Genomic DNA, 20,889 nt, shown 5'->3' with positions numbered 1-20,889 from the left:
TTTAGTGTGTTGTATGTAGCATGCTGTTCATATGTATGCAGGTGCACATGTGCCATGGTGCACATAACGAGAGCACAGGAGCTTTTGGGAATCAGTTCCTCTTACGTTTGGGTATCTGGCATGGATTTTAGATGGTTTTGTGGCCCCACAAATGGTTTTTATTGTTTGTTTTTTTAGACACAGGGCTTTTTTCCCTTTTTTTTCGTGTGTGTGTGTGAGTAGCTTTGGTTTGCTTCTTTTTTTTTTTTTTGGTTTTTCGAGACAGGGTTTCTCTGTGGTTTTGGAGCCTGTCCTGGAACTAGCTCTTGTAGACCAGGCTGGTCTCGAACTCACAGAGATCCGCCTGCCTCTGCCTCCCGAGTGCTGGGATTAAAGGCGTGCGCCACCTAGCTTTGGAACCTGTGTTAGAACTTGATCTGTAGACTGGGCTGGCCTCAAACTCACGGAGATTTGCTGACTCTGTGTCAAGTTCTGGGACTAAAGGTATGTACCACCACTGTCCAGCCACAAATGGTTCTTAGTGCTAAAGAATGTCAGATGTTTTGGTACTTGTATTACGTGATCTCAGAATTTATATAGTCCAGGAAGTTTATTCATCAAAACATTTACAAGCCAAACCCTTACGAAGAACTCTCTATTTATGAAAACTCTACAATCTAGTTAGAGGATAGAAGGCATTTATTTTATAACAAAATACATAAAACCAAAATATAAAGCATGTGACTATTTGTACTTTATATATTGATTATACTGAAATTTGTTAATTTAACATTAGTTAAAATAAACATTAAGTTACTTATATTTGAAAATGTCAAGTACATGATTAAAATGAACGTTTCTCCTCCAACAGAGACAGCGCTTCTGGAGTTCTGGAGTACACACTCTACTCCAAAGCAGGGGCCTGGCTGGGGGCGTGGTGTGGAGGGAGGGGCCTGGATGGGGGCATGGTGTGGAGGGAGGGGCCTGGCTGAGGGCGTGGTGCTGAGGGAGGGGCCTGGCTGGGGGCATGGTGTGGAGGGAGGGGCCTGGCTGGGGGTGCAGTGTGGAGGGAAGGGCCTGGCTAGGTTAGGGTTACATTCTGGCTTTTTCCAGCACCAAACACTAGGCCTTCATCTTTTGATTCTTGGACCATCCTTGTGCATCTGTTTTAGTCTGAAAAGAAAAAAAATGAGAAAATTAAATCAAATGCTTATAAGCAGGAGCGATGCAGAGAACTACATACCAGCACTAAGCATGATTAAGGCTGGCTTTGTAAAACAGGTTGGTAACTGCCCCCTCCTTCTTCTCCCTTCTCCAAGGTCTCAGGCAACCCAGACTGGCTTTAAACAAACTGCCCCAAATGACCTTGAACTTCTGATACTCCTGTCTTCTTTGCCCAAGTGCTTAGAAAATGGCTCTTCGACCATACGTGATTGGTGTGAAGCTGGGCCTGGAACCCAGGGCTTCCGGCATGCCAGGCAAACACTCTACCTTTCTATCGACCCCCAAATTCGAAATTGTTGCTACTTTTTAAAGAGAATTGGTGTGACTTTATCTGGAAAGGTTTGGTAGAATTTACCAGTTAAGTTTTTTGGACCTAGTATTGTTTTGAGAGCTATAAGTCAACTCACATCTTAAAAGATGTAGCGGTCCTGTTTCCTCTCTTGGTTTCCAGGTGCTTGTGAGCAGCCTCTTCAACCGTGTCATGTTTGCTTTAAGGGCCTAGGCTGGTACAGTGATAGGCTCCAGAGGGTGGTTAGGAGAGTCAGTGGCATAGTGCATGTAAAACACTTAAACCTCAACATAAGTACTCCGTATTCCCCGTTGTCCCCCTCTCCGCTATGTGACAGTTTGCTGTTAGGTTGAACTAGTCTCAAACTGGTAGCCATCCGGCCTCAGGCCACCGTTCAAAGCCGCCCCTACTCAGGATGCCTGTCCTGAAACCTCAGGATCTTGTTGGCTCCCTTTTAAAGACCTGGAGCCTTTATGATGGATTATTATTGCTGTTGAGACAGCTTTGCACAGTCCACGGGGGCCTCAAGTCATCTATGCTGTTGGGCTGGTGGCGTAGTCCAGCAGCTGGGAGGTGGAGCATGGACACAATGTGTGCTACATCAGACCACCTCGTCCTCCCAAGGAGGCACAGCAGGAAACAGCTATGCAGCTGAGGATGATCCCCACAAAGCCTGGACTCCTCCAGGACTAGGATCACAGGCACAGCCACTGTGCCTGGTTTTATGTAGTGCCGGGGCTGATTCCACAGGTTCATGCATGCTGGGCAAGTGTTCTACTAACTGAGCCACATATCCAGCCCCAAGCCTCTGTACTTCTCTAAGTTATTACAGTTGTTTACTTGAATCATCTACTTAATAAGCATTCTCTGTGGGAAGTCATAAAATGATGTTCAATAAGGGCTGTTTTAATGATCAAACAGATCTCTGCTGCTAACTTTTCATCTAAATGCGATCTATATTAATGAGAGTATTTGGCAGCTGGCCCCTATATAAACCCAACTTTTGACATTGAATAAAATTGGATATTGGATTTTTGGATATCTAATTAATATTTCTGAAAAAGCTTTAGTTTTTAAAGGTAAAACAGATTGTCTTGGAACTGTATTGATTGGGATTCAAATCACGCTTTAAAGATCACATTTAAAAATAATTTCTGTGCATTGTGGACATTTGATCATAACTAGTACTAGGAAGAACTTAGTTTTAAATCTATTTCTATACAATCTTATTTTCCTCCATATCTTCTTTTTCTTTTTCTTTTTTTTTTTTTAAGACAGGGTTTCTCTGTAGCTTTAGAGCCTGTCCTGGAACTAGCTCTTGTAGACCAGGCTGGCCTTGAACTCACAGAGATCCGCCTGCCTCTTAAGGGATGTTTTTATCTGGGGGCATTGTGGTGTACACCTCAGGAGATTGGGGCAGGAATTCTAGGTCAGTCTAGTCTACAAACTGAGACCCTGCTTCAAACAATAACAAAATAGGTATATTTGGGCTGGGTGTGGTGGCTCATGCCCACTGTCTCAGCACTGAGAGGCAGAGGCAAGAAGATCAGGAGTTTAAGGTTCTTGTCAGCCATGCACTGAGTCTGAGCAAGCCTGGGATACGTAAGACCCTATCTCACTAAGAAAGACAGAGGTATGTTTGTTAGGAAGGTAGTTAGTGCCAAGCATAGTGGTACACACCTTTAATCCCAGCAATTGGGAGCAGAGGCAGATGGGTTTCTAATGTGGGAAATCCTTTTGTATATGTGTTGCTTTTTATTGGTTAATAAAGAAGCATTTTCGGCCAATGGCTTAACAGAATATAGCCAGGATGAAAGAGATATATATAGAGAGAGTAGGTGGAGTCAGAGATGCCATGGAGCCATCAGAAAGGGAAGACACAAGCCGCCAGCTGTTTGGAACCTTGCTGGTAGTCCACGAACCTCATAGTAAAATATAAAATAATGAAAATGGGTTTATTCTAAATGTAAGAGCCAACTATCAATAGGCTTAAGTGACTGGCCAAGCAGAGAGTCTAGATTATGTATACTATTGTGTTTTCTTTGAATTTTTTTTGACTGTGAAGGAACTAAGTACAGAGAGACATTTCATTGTATGGGCTGCTAAGCTAAACCAACATATATACTTTTTTTTTAAAATTTATTTATTATGTATACAATATCCTGTCTGTGTGTATGCCTGAAGGCCAGAAGAGGACACCAGACCCCATTACAAATGGTTGTGAGCCACCATGTAGTTGCTGGGAATTGAACTCAGGACCTTTGGAAGAGCAGGCAATGCTCTTAACCTCTGAGCCATCTCTCCAGCCCCATATATACTTTTTTAAAAGGTTACCTTGGCTTCAAAATTTGGGTATAAGGATTTGTTGCTTTGGAAAAGAGGTTCTTCTTTTGTTTCCACAGAAGATGAGAACCTGTGGAATCCTTCTAGACTAATGTGGTTTGATGGAGCAAGAGCTTCTGAAAGGTTGCCATGAACACCACCTAAAAATACTTCGCCCAGCAAAAAGCAAGAAGCAATTTAGAGAGAACTACACCCAAATTCCCTAAATGATTGTTTATAAATGTTTGTTTACATTTAAAGGGTGTTATGCTATAAAGACGAATAATTTGCACTGGTATGGATCTTGATTTATTGATATAAATTTAAAGCCAATTTTGTTATATTTCTGCTCTTGATTAAGGTATTGTGTTTGTGCAGCTCATTTAAAAATGTAATGTAGCCGGGCGGTGGTGGCGCACGCCTTTAATCCCAGCACTCGGGAGGCAGAGGCAGGCGGATCTCTGTGAGTTCGAGACCAGCCTACAAGAGCTAGTTCCAGGACAGGCTCCAAAACCACAGAGAAACCCTGTCTCAAAAAACCAAAAAAAAAATGTAATTTATAAGTAAGAAATATAGGTTAATAGATAGTCGTCCATAATAGACAAGCTTGAGGTCATGTTAGTCATGTTTTCTCGATATATAGAGACATATTTCAGTTAGAGAGGGATTCTTCAAATCTTTCAGAGACCTTCAGAATACGGCATTTATTTATTTATTTATTTAAGGTTATTTATTTATTTATTTATTTATTATGTATTCAGTGTTCTGCCTGCATGTATGCCTGCAGGCCATTACAGATGGTTATGAGCCACCATGTGGTTGCTGGGAATTGAACTCAGGACCTTTGGAAGAGCAGGCAAAGCTCTTAACCACTGAGCCATCTCTCCAGCCCCCAGAATATGGCATTTAAAATGTTTTAAGAGGCTAGGACTTTTCATGACATGAGACAGACACATCTGCTTCTGGAAGCACCAATCTACTTCAAGAGGAAGATGGGCATCGATGAGGCTATTTATGGAGTTTGTTACCCATTTGGGCAAGAAACTGCTCTTGCCTGGACTGCTTGATGAACTGGACATGCAGGACCCACAGAGAAATGACTGCTGAACTTGCCTAAAGGTGAGATGGTCCTTCAGGGTTCCTGTTTCACCAAAGAGTCTGCCAGACATTTTGCAGGACACAGAAAAAGTGACTGACAAACTGCGAATACAGGTGGAACTGTCTTTGAAATTTCCTGCTTTGTGGAAAAGTCTTCCAGATACTATGGGCCTCTAGGCTGAAGATGAATGCCCCAACAATACAGAAACTGTCCAGGCAGTGAGACACCTCTGTCAATTCTAGAGTTTTGGAAGTTGCTTATAATGTACTTCCTGTTTACTTAGGTACTATTATATCCTTCTGGAGTCTTTGATGGAGTTGAGTAATAGATAGCTATAATTATAGTTTTCCTTGCTTATGATAAAAAGATAAAGTAGATATAAATATTGTAGCTATAATTCTAGTTTGATATCTGTTTTGTTATATGTAATTTTACTATGTTAAAGTTAAAGCCTTCCTTTTTATTTAAACAGAAAAGGGGAAATGGTGTGGGAAGTCCTTCTGTGTATGTTTTGCTTTTATTGGTGAATGAATAAAGAAGCTGTCTTGGGCCTGTCCATGGCAGAATAGAGATAGGTGGGGAAAACTAAACTGAATGCTGGGAGAAAGAAGGTGGAGTCAGGAGAAGCCATGTAGTTGTCGGTGTAGAAAGATGCAAGCTTCCAGCTGGAACCTTGCCTAGGCCATGAGCTTTGTGGTAAAATATAAAATAATAGAAATGGGTTAATTTAAGATGTAAAAGTTAGCCAGAAATATGCTTAAGCTATTGGCCAAACAGTATTGAAAATAATACAGCTTCTGTATGATTATTTCGAGTCTGGGTAGCAGGGAACAAACTAGCGGCCTCTGATAACAGGTTTCTGGGAGTTAGGCTTGCATGATCTACAGAGTTCCAGGTCGCCCAAATCTACAGAGAGACAGTTTGCTTGTTTTGTCTTTTGGGTTTGTTTGTTTGTTGGTCTAAAAGAAAAAAAGCAAGAAAGCAAGCAGTTAAGTGCCCTTCCAGCTTTCTTTATGACTCTTTAGCTACTTTCAATTGGCTGGCATGAATTCTTCCCCTATCCTTTTTCATGGGGAGCGGTCCCATCATCTCCAATCTATTCCTGTAGCTGTCAATTCTCCTCCATCAGTATCTGCTAATTTTGCCCTAAATTAACATAAAATCCCACATCTTCTTCCCTTCCAGTTCAGTAATTCGTCTTGCACTACTGTCAGCAAGAGTCGGGAAGACAAAGCTGACACTCCCAATATTCTGTACTTGTTTCTGTCTAGTGCATCAGGCTGTAGTGCAGACAGTTTCCCATTGCTACGCCATGGGGCACTTGGGCAGGAACCATGTGTATAGAATCAGGGTTTTTGGTTTTTTTGAGATGGGTTCTCTGTGCAACAGTCCTGGTTGTCTTGGAACTCATGGACCAGGCTGGCCTCAAACTCACAGAGATCCACTTGCCTCTGCCTCCCAAGTGCTGGGATTAAAGGTATGCACCACCACCACCCTGAGCCCTGTGTATAGAATAAGGTAAACCTTAGGAATAAACAGATACCTTCAAAAGAATGTGTATAGTTCTAAATGACAGTTATGGTTTGACTATGAAATGTTCACCAAGGGATCATGTGTTGACTACTTAATTCCCTGGTGATGGCACTACATGAGAGGTAGTGTTAACTCTGGAGGTGGGGCTTAGCTGGAGGAAGTCACTGGAGCCTACTTTTCCAAGTATCTGGTCCCTGCCTTGGGCTCTGCTCCCCGACTGCCATCAGCAGCCTTAGCCATGAGCCCCCACTGCTATGATTCTCTGCTTCACATGCTGGGAAACAGCAGAGTGGTCACAGTTAAAACCTCCAAAACCTTGAGCCAGAACATCTTCCTCCTGTGCTCCTGTCAGGGATGTGCACGACAGTGACCCCAGTGAGTAATGCAATGTCCTCTGAGATGAAGGCAGGGTCTCACTATGTGGTCTTCTTTGGCTTGGAGCACAGTGTGTAGATCAGGATGCCCCCAAACTCCTGGGTAATCCTGTTTCTGGTTCCCAGGGGCTGGGATTACAGCCATGGACCACCATGCTCAGTTAAAACTAAGTTGTTTTAGAGACAGACATGCATCTTGAGGACATTACACGGAGTGAAATAAACTAGCCACAGAAAGATTCAATTTAGTGAAATTTACAGGAGCAGAATGTAGAACGGCGAGGAGGAAGAAAAGGGAGTTATTTAATGGATCAAGGTAGAGATTGTGTATATTTGATACTACTAAACTATACATGTAAAGTAGTTAATATGGCTGAACTCATGTATATTTTATTGTTAGCAAAAAAGGGAAAATGGGAGTTTTTAAGCAAAATGCCTTGAAAGATGGGCTTGGTGGCATGTCTCTGTCACACCAGCATTAGGAGGTGGGGATGCAGCTCTGCTTGCACAGAGTCCTGGGTTCGATCCCCAGCACCATGTACATTGGAAGTGGCAGTGCACAGACATCTATGGCTCTCTTCTACACCAGTTCAGGCCATCCTCAGATCCCTAAGACCCTGGCAGTGGGGGTGGGGTCGGGAGTGATACTGGAACAATGTTCTGTTTCCAATGCTAGTTACGTGGACTGCTGTTAAACTGGTCACACATTTACTATATATTTCTCATTTTATAGCCTTCTGTATTTAATAGAGCCAGTTTTCACCAGAATCTAGTTTATCGGATTACTGCCTTTTAAAAATCACTCCAGGTGGTGAGTGTGGAGGTTCATGTTTATATTCCCAGCACACAGAAGCTGAGGCAGGAGGTTTGCTATGAGTTTGAGGCCAACCTGTGCTCCACATGAGGCTACCCTGACTATAAAATGGCACCCTATCTTAAAAACCCCAACACCAAACCAAACCAAGCCAAGCCAAACAAACAAACAAAACCCTCCTCAGTACTGTGCGTCCGGACAGGACGGAGAGAGTCCAGTTCCCGCAGAAGCTGGGCAGGCTTCGCCTTTTCAGGAGGTTAGACTGTCTCAACCCTCCTGCTCCTTTCTGTCTTGCTCTTCTACACCATGCTTTCTGTATTTTGTAATTCTGTACAGTAGTCTATTATGTGCTGTGTAGAAAGGGTCTAACTATGCACCCCAGACTTGCCCTGAACTGCAAGCTTCCTACCTCTGCCTTCTGAGCGATGGGATTATGGCTTATCAGGCCCAGCGCTTCAACATAGCTCTGAATTTTAGGCAATAAAGATAGATATTTTTTTTTTCCTCCGTGGTCCTGAGGATCAAATGCAGGCAGAGCCTGGTGCATGCCGGGTTAACACTCTACCTGTGAGCTATAACCCTACCCTGCTAGACTGTAAGGGATTGGAGTGAAACCTCTCAATATCAATATGTAATTGTGTAATGTTCAAATCAGAGTGAATCCCTTCAAATATTTATTGCGAAAAGAAGAAAGTTTCAATCTACTTTTGTGTGTTGATTTATAGTCTATCTCCATCTGGAATGTAAAGAGGAACAATAGCTTCAGAACCTACTGTGTATAATATTACTTGGCACAAAGAAATGAATGAATATGGTTTGGATGTGTCATGACAGAGACTGTTCAGTTCTATGTACTGGGCATGAGGTTTGAGGTCATACCTAAGTGTTTATACTAAGCAATATGAAAGAACATGTAAGAAAGTAGGGCAAGACCATGGCTGTAACTAATCAGGCGGCATGATTCTTTACCAGAGAGAACTATGGGCAACATTTACAATTCTAAGCAACTGCCCAATTAGCAAGACACAGAAATACCACATTTAGCTTTACGAACTTGAATGCATTTTTATTTTAGATCCTATATGTAGACCTGGTTGGCTGGGAACTTGTGGCAATCTTCCTGTCTGCCTCACAACTGATGGGATGACTGGCATGTGGGGCTACACCTGATCAAAGTCAGCGTTATCACCCAGAGACAACATGTATGCTGAGGCCTTTTGTGGATGAACTTATTCCTTCCTTCCTTCCTCCCTCCCTCCCTCCCTCCCTACCTCTCTCCCTCCTTTCCTGCCTCCCTCCTTCCTTTCTTCCTTACTTTTTTGGTTTTTCAAGACAGGATTTCTCTATGTAACAGTGCTAGCTGTCCTGGAACTCGTTTTGAAGATCAGGCTGACCTTGAACTCAGAGATCCACCTGCCTCTCAAGTGCTGGGATTAAAGGCACACCCCACCACTGCCTGGCTTGGATGGGGTTTTGCTGTGTAACCTAAGCAGGCCTTGAACTTGTGATGAGGTTCTCCTGCGGCAATTACAGGCATGCAGCATCATGTCTGGCTATTGGCAAACTTCTGCCCTTGGTCATATATTAATTGTAATTCATGCTCCTTTGAGCTACATTAGAACTGAATATGTGATTTCTCATCCACCCTAGTATCTAAGTTTCATTTGTTACCACCAAAATGTGAACAAATGCCAAGTGAATAACAGTGGTTTAGAAAGGTTGATTTCTGATTCCCGTAAAATGAGTAATTAGTAATTCATTTCCAGATATTTTAGCTACTGATGTGCTATTACTAGTTTGCTAGTATAGCTTTACCTTCTAGATACTAGAAGTTTTCTAATCCATTACTGATGTGGGAGTGTCATATATCAATCTGTTGATTTCATTGGTTAAGCAATAAAGAAACTGCTAGGCCCTGTGGGTGGAGTAAACAGAACAAAATGCTGGGAAGAAGAGGAAGTGAGGTCAGACTCCACAGCTCTCCTCTCAGGAGCAGAGAGATGCCATGCTCCGCTCTCCTGGGCAGACACATGCGATGAAGCAATCCGCCAGGTTAGACATGCTGAACCTTTCCCGGTAAGACCGGTGCTCACAGATTATTAGAGATGGGTTGATCGCGATGTGAGAATTAGCCTGTAAGGGCTAGAGCTAAAGGGCCAAGCAGTGTTTAAATGAATACAGTTTGTGTGTTGTTATTTCGGGTAAAGCTAGCCGTGGGGGCGGCCAGGTGCTGGGGACGCAGCCCGCCGCCCCTATTACTACACATTACCAATTCTTAGTTAGTATAACATGGACCACAGATCAACAACTGTTTGCATATGGGTTAGATACTGAAATAGATATTTTAAAAGAACTATAACAATAGGCAAAAGTGTTAGAGACTGTATGGGGCTCACAGAGGCATCCGACTCTTTATAAAGACTTTTCTCACATTAAACAGACAATGGATAAAGTGGGCCCAATAATTCAGATATACAATTAGCTAGTCTTTATTTTGGTAATTCTACCCTTAGATGCTTGAGCAGTACTATCTCTATTGGCCCTTCCACCATACAATGGTGCTATGTGTACTAAATTTGATATTCCTCCTTTAGTTATTAATACAATTAGCCTTTTAAGTGAGGAGAGTCCTTAACCATCCCCTTCCCTAACCCTTGTGAGACAGGGTCTCTCTGTGTAGCCCTGGTTGTCCTGGAACTCTCTCTGTAGACCAGGCTGGACTCAAACTCAGGTGATCCATCCGCCTCTGCCTCCCGAGACTGGACTAAAAACACAGGCCATCACTGCCCAGAACAGTCCTTATTTTAAATTCACAACTCACAGAGCTTCTTTCAGATGAAGCCAGTTTTCATTTATTTATGTAGGTAACATTACTGAGACATACTTAATGATTACCTTTTATTACTATGAACATTGCCATAATTATTATGTGCTCATTTAAGCTAATTATATTTATAATTTTATAGAGAAACAGTACAAACTAATAAAAACACTTTAATTGTAGTACAGTGTTAACAAGTCCCGAAACAAAGTACTCCAGATTTGTGAGGCACCCAGAAAGCTGCTGCAGAAACAATGAGAGATTAACTGGGAATCTACCAGATGTAATTCATTAGTTATAGGGGGACTTTGGAGTCGATTAACTGATAAGACAAAAAACCTTTGTGCCATCCAGAAGTAGTCAGCTAAAAACATTAATCTATAACGTGGGGATTCTAAGACATTGAGAAAGTCTGTTAACTAGAAAGAACAGTGACTGATAAACGCGGACAAAATACACCTGGTGGATCACTCCTGGGATCCAGAAAACTAGCTGGAGATCAAGGCTCCAGGAGTTTAACCAGCCCAGCTTCTAAGGAAGGGAAAGGCTGTGTTTAGTAGACATAATTACTCTGCTACAGCCTGGGACACAAATATGGATTTCTAAGTCTTCACAGGTAGGGCCCAACTTCAATGAGTTGGCAGTCGGTCTGGGTTTATAATGGACAAAACATGAGAATGTCTGGGATCGCTCGCCTCTCCTTCCCTCATTCCATACTCACTCAGAAGTTTTTTAATTCAAAGGGCCCACTGCTAAACTATATGTGGAAGAGGCTACAGTATTATTTCTGACTTTAGAAATACAAATCTAATCTTTTTTTTTTTTTTTTTTTTTTTGAGTCAAGTTCTCTCATCCGAATTCTGGGTTGGCCTGAAACTCACTATGTGAGCTATGCTGCTGGGCCTCCCAAGAGCTGAGCACTAAACTGAGGTGTCCGAGTGAGGGGCACACACAGCGTTGCTCGGTGCGCAGGTGCCGCTAACTCTAGGCTCGCACTGCCTCTTTTGCTTTCCAGAGTTTCAGTTCCCTACCCAAGTATTTCATGGAGTTTGAAGAGCTAAGAAGATAACCAAGTTGGAGAGATAAAGAATTGATCTCTTTCTCTTCAGCAAGTGTGTGCTGAAACAGTAGCTGTGGGGAGAAGGCACAGAAAGGCATGGAGACAAAGGGCTGAGTGAGAGGAAGGACCTAGAGCAAGCACAACTGGGGACAGGTAGAGCTGCTGACGTGCACGGGGAAGCTCATGGCCACGGCTGCTGGGACTCCCAAGCTGCCTGTGTGGAGACTGCTCACAGGAGACACCTATGGACCCTGACAATAGGTTTCCATTGTTTGACAGAGACTGGAGCTAAGGCTTTGCGGTGGCTCGGGTCTATAATCCTAGCACTGTGGGGGCAGACACAGGAATGGGAGTTTGAGGCCAGCCTAGCAAAGTCTTCTATGAGACTTTCTAAACACCCAAGGGCTGGAATTGTACCTCAGAGGAAGAATCCTTGCCATGAACAAGTGTGCAAGAAGGATGTTCAGTCCCTAGCATGGGAGGAAAAGGAAAGGGGGTTTGATTATATGATTATAAATGTCTTCCATATCACTGGTCTTGAAAGCCTGATCAATGTGTGTAAGGAGAAGGCGGGGGTCACAAATCCTGAACTTGTTTTTTTCTTTCTTTCCCTCCTGAGACACAGTTTCTCTGTGTAACTCTGGCTGTCCTGAAACTTGCTTTGTAGATCAGACTGGTCTTGAACTCACAGAAGATAATCTGCTTGCCTCTGCCTCCTCAGGGCTGGGATTAAGAGCCTGTGCCATCACCGCCTGGGTTCACCTTGTTTCCCCTCCCCCACAACTTGTTTTTATAAGCATCTAGAGGACTTAAGTTGAGGTTCAAGGACTTACTGAATTAGAATATTAAAATGTTTTTTCTGATACTGAGTCTTGTAGGATGGCAAGTTAATCCTCCCCACCCACCTTTTTTTTTTTTTGAAAACCATAATAAGGGCTGGAGAGATGGCTCAGTGGTTAAGAGCATTGCCTGCTCTTCCAAAGGTCCTGAGTTCAATTCCCAGCAACCACATGGTGGCTCACAACCATCTGTAATGGGGTCTGGTGCCCTCTTCTGGCCTTCAGGCATACACACAGACAGAATATTGTATACATAATAAATAAATATTAAAAAAAAGAAAACCACTATAAAGTAATCAAAAATGCCACTCGTTTTCTGTTGCCCTTTTATTCCTTTTTGTAGTATTTGTTGAAACATATACTTTTTAATATTTCCTAAAGTATTTTCTGCATATTTCTCCATCCCTTTCTTCCAGACAGGGTTCCACTAATTTCAGGCTGACCTCCAATTCACGTTGCAGCTGAGGTTGGCCTTGAATTCCTGATTCTCCTTTCTCCACCTCCCACATTCCAGGAGTACAGGTATGTTATCAAGCCCTTTTAATTTTATTGTAAAAGTTATTTCCAAATAGAGTCTCATCAATTTGAGCATACTGGTCTAGAACTTAACAATCTCCAGTCCTAAGCCTCCCAAGGTGGCTGATGAAGCAGGCGTATACTGTTCTATCTAGCTCCAGTTAATATGAACTGTTTGTATTCTTTATGGAAGAGCCATCATAGTATTTATAAGTAAGTGGGAGCAGGTGCTACTTTTCATCCTTTTATTCTCATGTAAATTAAAACATTATGGTCTGGGGAGACGGCTCAGTGGGTGAAGTGCTTGCCACACACGCGTGAGGGCCCGAGTGTGGATTCCTAGAATCCACTAATGCAGGACGCAGCAATGCAAGTCTAGAACCTCAGTGTTCTATGGATGGCATGGGAGGTAGAGACTGAAGACGCCCAGGAAGCCTGAGCGCCAGGACCAGCAAACAAGTTGTCCTCTAGCCCTGATGAGGAGTGGCTCACATGGTCCCTATGAACATGGACAGACACCTAAATCATGTGCCTATACAAGATAAAAACCATGCAGAATAAATTTGAGTCCCTTGTGATTGTTCCTGTCGATGGGAGAAGGAAAGGTGTAGAATTAGGAGAATTTCTAATCAAGTTCACGATGCTAATTAGAAACATAAAATGCAATACTCATATTATGTACATCTTTAGGAAAGGGATTAATATAGACATTGCAAGGCCTTTGCCTAATATTGCCCAAATTAATTTAAAACAAATACGAATGAGAAGAAAAATATATCTAGTGAGAACCAGAGCTTAAAATTCTAAATATTTTTAGCTGTACTTACAAATAGCGTTGGCTTGGGTATAAACACATTGTCTTCATGTTCTCTTGGCATGTTCAGAATCTTTGATGCTTGATTTTCTGTAACACCTTTTGATTCCACTTTAGAAAGAAGTAAGTTGTTCTCAGAATGTTTACTACACATATTAGTGATGATCTGTTTCATGGCCGCAAATTCCTGTTGAGAGATGAAAACAAGAAAGTAGCAAGTGTGATTTTTGGCAAAGAGACTAACAATGATTGACATGAAAACATTTATTTTAGGGAGAAAAAATATTTGAATAATTATAATACATATATGAGGAAAGTTGAGAAAACAAAATATTAATGTACAAGAATTGTGCACATGACTTTTAAAATAGTAAACATGCCATGACTTTCAGCATTACAAATGACTTTTCTAGGCTAGTGGTTGCTAGTTTTTCTGCATATTGGAGTCACACATGGAACTTCAAAAACAACTCATGGTGTGTGTTTGTCACATCTGTGACTGTGACACAGTGGAGTTCCACTGCAGTTTTCTGGTGTATCTGTTGAGTAGAGTATTAATAGCGATTATTATTCTATTGGTAGAAATCAAACCCAGGCCTTGTGCATGGCAGACAGCCTTAGCCTGGTAATCTTTTCCTCCCTCTTAAACCATCCTCTTACCTTATCAAGTCTGAAATGAAGAAGGCAGAGAAATAGAACACAGAATGGTTTTCCATGACGACTAATCACAGTTTACTTCAAACAGTGAGTTTAGTATAAAGCTTCAGCATTTATTTAGCAGTGGTATTTCTGTAGCCTTTTACAAATGGTAAATGGAGCTGGCTAGAGTTGCCATTTTTAATGTGTCTAGTCCTAGGGGATTGAGTCCAGGGCCTTGTGCACGCAGCCAAGTACTTTACCACTGAGCTACACCCCATCCTGTCCAGTTGCCTCTCCAGAATATTTATTTCCTTACTTGAGACAGCACTATGCTAGGATGTCAGGCTGGCTTGGCTTTTACTTTGTAGCCCAGGATGGCCTTGAACTCAGGACAGCCCCCTCCCTTTGGCCTTCACAGTGTTGTCACTTGGATTTTAATTTGCCTTTTGAGTGAAAAATTAATCTGCTGAACTTTTTGAAGAATGTAGAGTAAAATTTGCAATGATGTCTTCTCGAACCTATTATTTTTCCTCACAAATGTCTGGGTCTTCATTAGTGGATACTTCGATTACTTGCCAAATTGATGCAGCAGATACAAACCCCGGGGAGGTGGCGTGCTCCTCTACTTATCTGTAGAATAACAGTGGGCTCTGAACTAGGTATGGTTTTATCTTCATGCCAACACACCAACGTGGGGCCCTAGAAGGATGCCCTGTTCCATGCTGCTGATCTGTTTATAGACGGCAGCTCCATGTCAGAGCAAGTCCCTACAGGCTCTCTCTTCTGGCTGCCAATCGTTCTATTTAGAACCACCTAGCTGGAGCAGGTATTTTGAAACAGACTGCGGAGTTTGAGCCATCTACTAGATGCCTTACTAGAATCCAGGACACGGACGGGGGAGCAGTGTAATGCTGGACTCCTCCTTCCGACCTGCAGCGCCAATGTCTTGCTCAAAGCACAGACGACTGTGCACCAATACAGTCCTATGGCTATCTGGGCTTTATGAGACTCACTTGGCTTTCAAGATTGAGTTATTTAATCTGTGGTAAAGAATGCAGCCACTGATTTAATGCTAAGTTTATTCAGTTACAATGGATTTTATTTTGTAATTTTTTTTTTCTTGACAAGGTCTCTGGTAGCCCAGGCTGCTCTAATTTCTTTTGTCACCAAGGATGACTCTGGATCCCCTCAGCCTCCCCTGTAGTACCTGTAGTTCCCAAGATTGTCCAGATTCTTATTATGCTGTTCTTTGAGACTGCTTTTCTTTTCTTTTTCAGGTAGGGTTTTAGTGTGATCCAGGGTTAACTAGAATGTTTTACATAACTCAGACAGGCCTCAGGATCTGTTTACTTAGCTTTCTGAATACTGGGATTATACATACATACAGGCTTAAACACCAACCTTAGTTAACAGGATGGATGCTCTACTGCTTTTATGACTGATGCATAGCTAGTATCCTGAAATTTCTTTTATTGGGTATATTGGCAAGTTCTATCTTCTATTCTTTCTTTAAAGCCTGTTTTGCACTTATTGTATATATGTGTGCATGCATGCGTAATGCATGTGAGCCTCGGTTGAGGCTTCAGGGATCAAACTCAGGTCTCCAGAACTCAGTGGTAGGTGTCTTCTTAGCTCACCGAACCATCCCATCAATTCAGTTTTATTGTTTCTTGAAACCATTTGTTCTTCGATCACCTTTCAATAGACATTTTATTAATCCCAACCCTCTACTGTCTTTCTAACATTTTCAAGACTTTTTCTATTATTTAGTCCAGGCTGGACGTGTACCCCAGGCTGGTATGGACTCCCTGATGCTTGAATTACAGGTGAGTTTCATCCAACCTTACTTACTTTATTAATTTTCTCAGCATTATGGCGAAAAGTACTCTGCTTTGACAGTATAACTTCTGTGACTTAGAAATCAAACTTGGCCAGGCGGTGGTGGCGCACGCCTTTAATCCCAGCACTTGGGAGGCAGAGGTAGGTGAATCTCTGTGAGTTCGAGGCCAGCCTGGTCTACAAGAGCTAGTTCCAGGACAACCTCTAAAGCTACAGAGAAACCCTGTCTCGAAAAACCAAAAAAAAAAAAAAAAAAAAAAAAAAAAAAATCAAACTTGGAGTTGGAGGCATCGGATTCATCTTCCTTGAAAATGTCATTTCCTCTGGAATCTTCTGTCATTTAGTTCCAAGCTTTAACAGGATTCCTTCATGTTTCCTGTAGCTTTCTAATATAATTCAGTCATTCATGGTTTTTCTAGACATGGTTTCTCTGTGTAACAGTTCTGGCTGGTCTGGAACTTGCTTTTGTGCTTTTGTAGACCAGGCTGACCTTGAACTCGCTGAGGTCCACCAGCCTCTGCCTCCCAGGTGCTGGGATTAAAGGCATGTGCCACCACTGCCTGGAGTTATTTTTATTTAAAATAATTTCCCATCCCTGAATATTCTTTTTTTAAATATTTTTTTTAAGATTTATTTATTGTGTATACAATGTTCTGCCTGCATATGTCCCTGCAGGCCAGAAGTTGGCACCAGATCTCATTACAGGTGGTTGTACGCCACCATGTAGTTGCTGGGAATTGAACCCAGGACCTCTGCAAGAACAATCAGTGCTCTTATCCGCTGAGCCATCTCTCCAGCCCCTCATCCCTGAATATTCTGAGACTATTTCCCTCTTAGCTTGGCTGTCTGGGAACTGGAGATGTTCCAGCTGAGGGTACAGGAGAGCACTATGCCAGCTGCACTTCGGGATTCGATGTTAGAGGGTTTTTTTTTTTTTTTTGGAAAACATCACAACATTTTGCTGTTTACTATGTTATGGAAAGATTACCTTCTAAAATATTTCTGAAGAAATGAACTTTAATATTTTGCATGCCCTCTTCCGTTCCAGTTACTCACCACTCCTGACATGAGAGGAAGGAACTTAATATCTGTCAGTTATGAAGTCTTTGCTTTGTGCTATTATTTTTATCCTAGGTCCTTATGGTTTTTTAATTTTGATTTCTAACTTCAGAATGAAGTACAGCTTACATGGTTTCTTTCTGCTGCTGTTAGGGCTGTTTGCGAGAATGACAGGGTACATCTGAATGACACAGTTTATCTGAAGAAGACACTGGCTATGTATCCGTCCCCGTTCAGGTAGGTATGACGGACTTTCTAGCAGATCTCACTCCAGGGCCATCATGAAGGATGCAGGATTCTTCCCAAAGAGTTAGTGTCCCTTCATCCTTCCTTATTCCAGCTTATTCTTGGCTGACAATTACTTTAGGGGGTCATTTCCAAAAATTAAAAAATTCTGTCTTTCTGGTATATAAATATAAAATTAATATAATGATGGAAAGGAATAAATTAGCCAATGAAGAACTGTTTGACCACTCAAATAAAACTAAGGCCAAGTAAAAGATAAAACAAAACTGGGCGGTGGTGGCGCACGTCTTTAATCCCAGCACTCTGGAGGCAGAAGCAGGTGGATCTCTGTGAATTTGAGGCCAGTCTGGCCTACAAGGGCTAGTTACAGGACAGGCACCAAAGCTACAGAGAAACCTTGTCTCAAAAAACCAAAACAAACAAGCAAGCAAACAACGGACAAAACAAAACAAAAAAAGACAATATTGTAAGCTGGGTGTGGTAGCAATCCTAAGCACTCAAGAGGCGAAGGAAGGAGGACTGAGGATTCAAGGCCAGTGTAAGCTACCTGTGGAGGCCACCTCCACCCTTCCCCCCCCCCCCCGCCCCCCACAGAGATACTCTCTTGCTGTCTCTAGACTGGCAGAATGAAAGCAACAGACACTCTTATGACGTTTGCTATGATGGTGACTGTGACCGCACAGTCTGTGAGACATTGCTCCCTGGAATCCCAGAGCACACATCTTGGACAGAGGGGTGGCATGCTAGCACAGCTCATCCACCGAGCAGCTGCCTAATGGCACTGCATTCTGATGCCAATGAATTGCACACAGCTGTAAACTCTGCAAAGATGTTGGCAAGGGGACACATAGATAGCATTTCTTGATGAAAATAGCTCTGACAAGTAGAATGCAAACTATGTGCTCCCCTGGAGCACAAGGAAGTGTTTTTATACATGAGGAACAGCATGTCAGGACCAACAGGCCAGACAATTCTGTACATCTTTGGCCTTAGGTTATACAAGGTAGAATCCAACCTGGCTTTAAGTCATGAACATAGTTCATATAGCCGGGCTGTGGTGGCGCACGCCTTTAATCCCAGCACTTGTGAGGCAGAGGCAGGCGGATCTCTGTGAGTTCAAGACCAGACTGGTCTACAAGAGCTAGTTCCAGGGCAGGCTCCAAAACCACAGAGAAACCCTGTCTCAAAAAACCAAAAAAAAAAAAAAAAAAAAAGACTTCGGGTAGACTGTGTTTAATTCTGAACCCGATATGCAGCATAGACTCCTCTTCCTTCTCGCCACCACCTGTCCCTTCCTCCCCCCCCCCCCCCCAGATAGGGCTAGGCTGGAATCAGTTAAGTAGACCAGACTAACCTAGGATTCACCAACCTCTTGCTGCCTCATGAGTGCTGGGATCATAGCAAGCAGCGCCAGGCCTGGTGACAGGCACCACAGTCTTTGGTGACAATGGGCATTGGCTGAGAGTCACAACTCTCAGCCAGCTGTGTGGAGGGTCCTCAGGCCCAGTGCATTCTCGGTGTTCACGGAGCAGACTCACTGCCACTCTGCTTTGCACTTTCAGCACGATATTAAACTAATCACACGAGGGGCCAGGGCGATGGTTCAGCGGGTAAAGGTGCTTACCATGGAGCTTAAGATCCTGAGTTCAATCCTGGACCCACATGGTGGGAGGAGAGAGCTGATTGACACACACAAACTCTCTCTCTCTCTCTCTCTCTCTCTCTCAGCTAGAGTTTTTCTGTAGCTTGGGACCCTGTCCTGGAACTCAGTTGGTAGACCAGTCTAGCCTTGAACTCATGAAAATCCACCTGTTTCTGCCTCCTGAGTGCTGGAATTATAGGTGTGCGCCATCACTGCCCGGCTCATTTTTTTTTTCTTTTGAAGAAAGAAATTTGATTGCTGGCTGGGCATGGTGACATACAACTTTGTTCCAGTACTTAGGAAGTGGAGACAGGAGACCAGAAGTCAAGGTAATTCACGACTTCAGACCTCCGCATTACCTGCCTAGCATATGCAAGGTCTTGAGTGGGCTCCCTACCCTGTCCATGTAAATTTAATTAAAATTTATTTATTCCAGACTGAGTGTGGTGGCACACACCTTTAATTCTAGCACTGGCAGGTGGATTTCTGGTCAATTTCGAGGTCAATCTGGTCTACAGGGCTGGTTCCAGGACAGCTAGGGCTATATAATAGAGAGCCTCCCCCCCCCCCCCAATCTTAAGAAAGTTACATATCCCATATCCTAAGAGTCCAGTAGGAATTCTAAGTTACAAAAGGAAATAACAGGCAAAATAGCTTTTATATGACAAAGTGTCAGAAAACAGCATTAGCACTGCCATGGCAAACTGTGCTTCAGGATTCTTCAGCCCATGCTCTATGAACTTGGTCTCATTCCCAGGCCAGCTTCCTCTTAGCACTGGCTGTGCATCTCAGCAGTGTATGCAAGGAGGTGGAGGAAAGAGGGGACAGGGGTTAGCATCCACTGAATACTGACAACGTGCCAGGCTTCGTATTGTCTATCATGTAAAATTTAATTTTTTTCTTCATATAAAGAGAAGTAGATACGATCTCAGGTTCTAAAATGAGGATTAGTAGGCTGGAGAAGTCTAGTCAAATTCAGATTCTGAGAAATCAACATCCAAACGCAGGCCTGTCGGGTTCAGAGTGTCTGTTATGTACACAATAATAGGAGGTCTTCTGATACACAACACCAGGCTTGAAAGGTAGCTTCGAGTTATTTAACCCAGACACAACTGAATACCCCCTTCTCCCACACTGTTTACATGTACTGAGTTATCATATTGTAGTCCACAAATATGGACAGTTATTATGAGACATTAAAATAAAAAGTCAAAGACCAGACAGGCATGATAGCCCACACCTTTAACCTCAGCACTCAGGAGGCAGAGACAGGTGGATCTCTGTGAGTTCAAGACCAGTCCAGGATACAGAATGAGCTCCAGGACAGAACTACATAATAGAGAGATGCTCTTTCTCGTTCATCCCCCACCCCCAAAAGCCAATTACCAAGAAGAGAGAAAGGAAAAAATTGCAATCAAGACAGGAAGTGGCAGCTATGGTTGAGAGCCTGAGTGGACCCGAATCTCCATATGCAGTTTATATAAAAGGTTTGAGCTAAGTAATGAAACTGGCTTGCTCTAAAATATAGTAGAACTATATAAGCATTTCCACTGAGAATAGGAGGTATGAATCTAGCCAGTTCTAGAGCACAGTCCCAAGTTTCTGCCATTTTGGTAGAAAAACAGTGTTCATAATTTTTGCTTAGTTTTAATTTTAGTTTTTCATTTAGTCCTGACTTGAACCCAATGAAGTATATTATGGTTATTTTGTAGCTGAATAAATGTTAAAGACCAAATAAATAAATAAATAAGATGCTGGGCAATGGTGGCACACGCCTTTA

The 20,889-nt window shown here is 42.7% G+C and overlaps 1 protein-coding gene across 3 annotated transcripts in view; it reads right to left on the bottom strand.

The window, feature by feature from the left end:
* Positions 1 to 667: 667 nt before the first annotated feature.
* Pibf1 (progesterone immunomodulatory binding factor 1) overlaps positions 668 to 20,889 on the bottom strand; it is a 149,491-nt gene continuing 129,269 nt past the window's right edge. For all 3 annotated transcript variants that reach the window (XM_041675467.1, XM_041675485.1, XM_041675476.1), the window contains 2 exons: positions 13,698 to 13,871; positions 668 to 1,152 (listed from right to left, as the gene is read on the bottom strand). In XM_041675467.1, the coding sequence (XP_041531401.1) occupies positions 1,102 to 1,152; positions 13,698 to 13,871 (225 nt within the window). In that variant the 3' untranslated portion in view covers positions 668 to 1,101. The remainder of the gene's footprint in view (positions 1,153 to 13,697; positions 13,872 to 20,889) is intronic.

The sequence above is a fragment of the Microtus oregoni genome, unplaced genomic scaffold (assembly GCF_018167655.1).
Source record: "Microtus oregoni isolate MIOR12 unplaced genomic scaffold, Mior012 000001F_ref0000356, whole genome shotgun sequence".
NCBI classification, from domain to species: domain Eukaryota; kingdom Metazoa; phylum Chordata; class Mammalia; order Rodentia; family Cricetidae; genus Microtus; species Microtus oregoni.
The sequence above is the reverse complement of the archived record's forward strand: the minus strand, read 5'-3'. Positions and strand labels throughout refer to the sequence as shown.